General features: G+C 42.6%; 1 protein-coding gene across 1 annotated transcript in view; it reads right to left on the bottom strand.

Moving 5' to 3' along the window:
- Positions 1 to 3,697, bottom strand: part of LOC107087405 (disintegrin and metalloproteinase domain-containing protein 10-like) — a 28,096-nt gene that overhangs the window by 6,146 nt on the left and 18,253 nt on the right. Inside the window, exons 7-10 of the mRNA XM_015378974.1 lie at positions 3,202 to 3,208; positions 2,975 to 3,125; positions 2,712 to 2,895; positions 2,523 to 2,631 (exon numbers count right to left, since the gene is read on the bottom strand). Coding sequence (XP_015234460.1) covers positions 2,523 to 2,631; positions 2,712 to 2,895; positions 2,975 to 3,125; positions 3,202 to 3,208 — 451 coding nt within the window. The remainder of the gene's footprint in view (positions 1 to 2,522; positions 2,632 to 2,711; positions 2,896 to 2,974; positions 3,126 to 3,201; positions 3,209 to 3,697) is intronic.

Here is a 3,697-nt window from a genome sequence, read left to right on the forward strand (position 1 = left end):
GTGTGAGGGATTGCTGAAGAGTCAATGAGTCGATGCAATCAGTTGGTTTTCCTTAGATAGAAAACTTTGAATCAATCTGACTGGATGATCTGGTGAACTGGAAAGTGACCTGAGATGACATGATGTGAATTGGAGCTATAGAAATAAACTGAATTGAAATTGAATGACAGCAGCTGAAAACAGATCTAAAGGCCTCTTTTTACCCCATCCACCAAAATAAAAAAATCTAGCAGGCTAAAGTGATGTGATAACAGCAATAAACACAATAACTAATCTGTAAGGAAAACTTCAGTACCTGAGGGTGCGCCCACCCAGGCCAGCCCCAACACTCCATCATCAAAATCTCGGTCCGTGAAAACGTAAGCCAAGCAGTAATCGTCGTGATTCTGCTCAGAGTTTAGCTCCAGAAACTTCTCCACGCCGATGTTGGAGAAGCGGAACGGGTTGGATCTGTCTTTGTCGACGTCGGTGTTGTTTATCTGGTCAGGAGGAGATGAGCGGGTTCAAACGGAGAGCAAATACCACAGCAGTGCAGTAAAGATGAAAGTAGGGATACTGGCAGAGTAACTCACCCTGATCCGTTTCACCATGAAGCTGATGTTACGAATCCCCATGAAGTCTGTGCCCTGATAGATGGCATCAATGGCTTTGACATGGCTGGAGATCTGAAGGAGCAAAAAACAATATAAACCAGGTCTCCTTATGTCGGACATCAATGTATCCGAAACCAGAATTCCTTCCTCTTTTCCAGCCTGAACAGCAGCTCAAAACCTTTTTATATGTATTAGGGGTGGAACGGTTCACAAAATCCACGGTTTTCGGTTCGGTATATGTTGATTGTTACACTGGAAAAAAATCGAAATCTGGATAAGTTGTTTTTTCTTAAAATAAGTGTATTTGTTCTTGGATTTAGTAGGTAAAAGAGAGATTTTGCCAATGAAACAAGACAATTTAGATTTACAATAAGAAAACACAATTGCATTGTCTTATTTCAGGTGCATTTTATCTAATGTTCTTATTTTAAGAGCATCGTCTCTTGCTTCAGAGTCTAATAACCTGGTTACATAAGCCACCAGAGATGCTATATTTCCCCAGATAATGAAGTTAAAGCGCCACCTGGTGGTGTCCCACTTAGGCAGTATTTCCCAACCTGCTTTGACTTTTGTTTCCCTTAGAGCATTTTTTTCTTATCATGAGTTCCACAATAAGTGTTAATGATTGTTTAAAGGTGAAACGCACAGTCACCGATTATAAAATAAAAACTATTGTATTTGTAATTTGAGCATTTAATTCTTAGGTATTTTGATTAGGAACAAAATACTGAACAAAATTTAAAGTCAGACTGACTTAATTATTTTTACTTTGTTTTCATCCAGACACCTGAGCTCCGACAGCTTAGGGTGAAAACCCGCTGATCCCAGGCTGTTCTCTACATCCCGTCTGTTCCTCTGCTTGGTTTGGATTTTAGCTGAAGCTGAACTTGAACTTATGCCAGGGTTTATACAGGAATGAATAACTCTAATTTAATGCTTTTTAATGCTCTTAGAAATAATTTTAATGCCACCAACAGGTACCCGTCGACAGGCTGCAGCCACGCCCCGAATTCCTCGTTTCCAACCCCTTTTGTTGAAATTGACATTCTTCCCAATTATCTAGCTTTTCCACACAATTCCACACCAATATATCCTGATATGTCTGATGAAATAGTTTTTATAAAATTTTAAATGCCACAATAAACACATGTAATGAATTTTAATGCCAATTAAGGCCTTAATTTAAAAATAAAATTTAATGACTTTTGATGATTTTTAATGACCCGTGGAAACCCTGTATGAGAAAACTTAATTTTTGGTTAATAAAAGCTCATTTAATTGTTCCGTTAGGTCTTCAAAAAGCTAAACAGATCCCAGCCCTATTTTATTTTATACCCAAGAAATAAAATATTTTCACATACCCTTTGCAACGCACCGGTGGACCACTAGGGGTACGTGTACCCACGGTTGCGAAACACTGCTCTAATTCTAGGTTAACACCGGAAGCAGCAGGTTTACATCCATAGTCAATGATTGACACACATCAAGGTGCAGCAAAAGGTCCTGCAGCACGTTTTGAGCAGGAGCAGCGCGTCATGAGCTTCTGACGCATGCGATGCGCTTCAGAACCAGCAGCTGCTGGATTTGGAAAAATTTAACTTTAGCTGCTGGATGCGCCGCATCAACCAATCAGAGAAGCTGATCTGGGAGCTGGCAGGGAGTCAGACACAGCACTGCTGATGATCACTCCTCTGAAACAGTTTATTAACGCCTAAATTAACTTCAAATGTAGAAAGCTGCCAACTAAATATGTTTTATTTTATTATTCTGGTTCCTGCAGTTTGTATTACATTAACCTCTTACACCCTCAGGGGGNAAAAAATACTACTTTAATGACTTAATAATTTTTAATGACCCACAGATTTCCTGTAAAATAAATAAAGAAGGGATGAATCAGATGAATGCTGGCGAACAGGTGGATGGACTTACTCTTCTCCATGCAGCAGACGTGGCAGAGCTCCGTCTCATCCTTCCCTTCTTGGCTGGCACAGGTGCACGCCTCGAGCCCGTACTTCTCACAGATGGAGCCGGAGCAGCCCTGCGTAGGAGGAGCACGAGGACAGGCGGCGTTAGCGTTGCTATAACGACAGCCCCGGTGTGAAACCATCAGCTGCTCACCCCATTGAGGCAGACTTGAGTTTCTCCATGGCAGGCGGTGAAGTTGGCCTTTGGCTCTGAGGTGGGGCACTGAGCGCCTGTGCCGCTGCACATGCCCTGGTGGGCACACTCCGACTCCTCCCTGCACTTCTCGTTGCGACCTTTGTAGGTGCACTCACGCGTGCAACATGGACCCTGACTCGGGCTGGGGAGAAACGAACCACGAGTCAAAAAAGTGTGAGCTATGAAAGAAAAACAAAAACAAACCCAGCAGCGACATCTACCTGCAGACTTTGTTGGGCTTTAATTTACACTTGTCTTTGTCGGGCTGGTTTGCATCGTAGCAGCACTGGTCTCTGCACTGGTCACTGTAGCCACAATCACACTCCTCTCCGGGTTCTACCAGGCCATTACCACATATGGGCTGACCCGATTCTAAGAATAAAAATGAAGGACAAGGAAGTAAACGGAGGAACAGTGTCGACCAACAAGCTTCTGGTTCAAACCGGACCGAATAACTGAACTCAGACTCAGACAGGGTTAAGGTCAAGGCTTTGATGCTAGAGTTCCCAAAACTTGCCTTGTGTTTTGGTTCAATGTTCAAAAATCCAGGTTTTAAGTTTAGTCTAGATGTTTATTAAAAGAGCAGAAAACAGCCAGACTGTAGCCTCCTATGAGCTGGAAACCTAAACTTCCAGAGCTAATTGGCCACAGTAGAGCAGGTTTTACGTTAGCTTTGACCTTTAAGCACGGTGGTGACAGAATCATACTGAGGCTGTTTCTCAATCGGTGTACTTGTGCGTTTTCGTGAAACGTCTTCAGCTTTAGCCCTAGTAATGCTCCAATTCACAAGAACAAGAAGACAGAGAACAAAGTCCCCGGATGTTGTTCTGGCCCCTCCCTCTTTACCCAGCATCAGAGACGGCAAAAGTACTCACTTTCCGTACTTGAGTAAAAGTACAGATACTTGTGTTAAAAAATACTCTGGTAAAAGTGGAAGTACTGAT

Source organism: Cyprinodon variegatus, unplaced genomic scaffold (assembly GCF_000732505.1).
Source record: "Cyprinodon variegatus isolate N-32 unplaced genomic scaffold, C_variegatus-1.0 Scaffold183, whole genome shotgun sequence".
In the NCBI taxonomy this organism is placed as follows: Eukaryota; Metazoa; Chordata; class Actinopteri; order Cyprinodontiformes; family Cyprinodontidae; genus Cyprinodon; species Cyprinodon variegatus.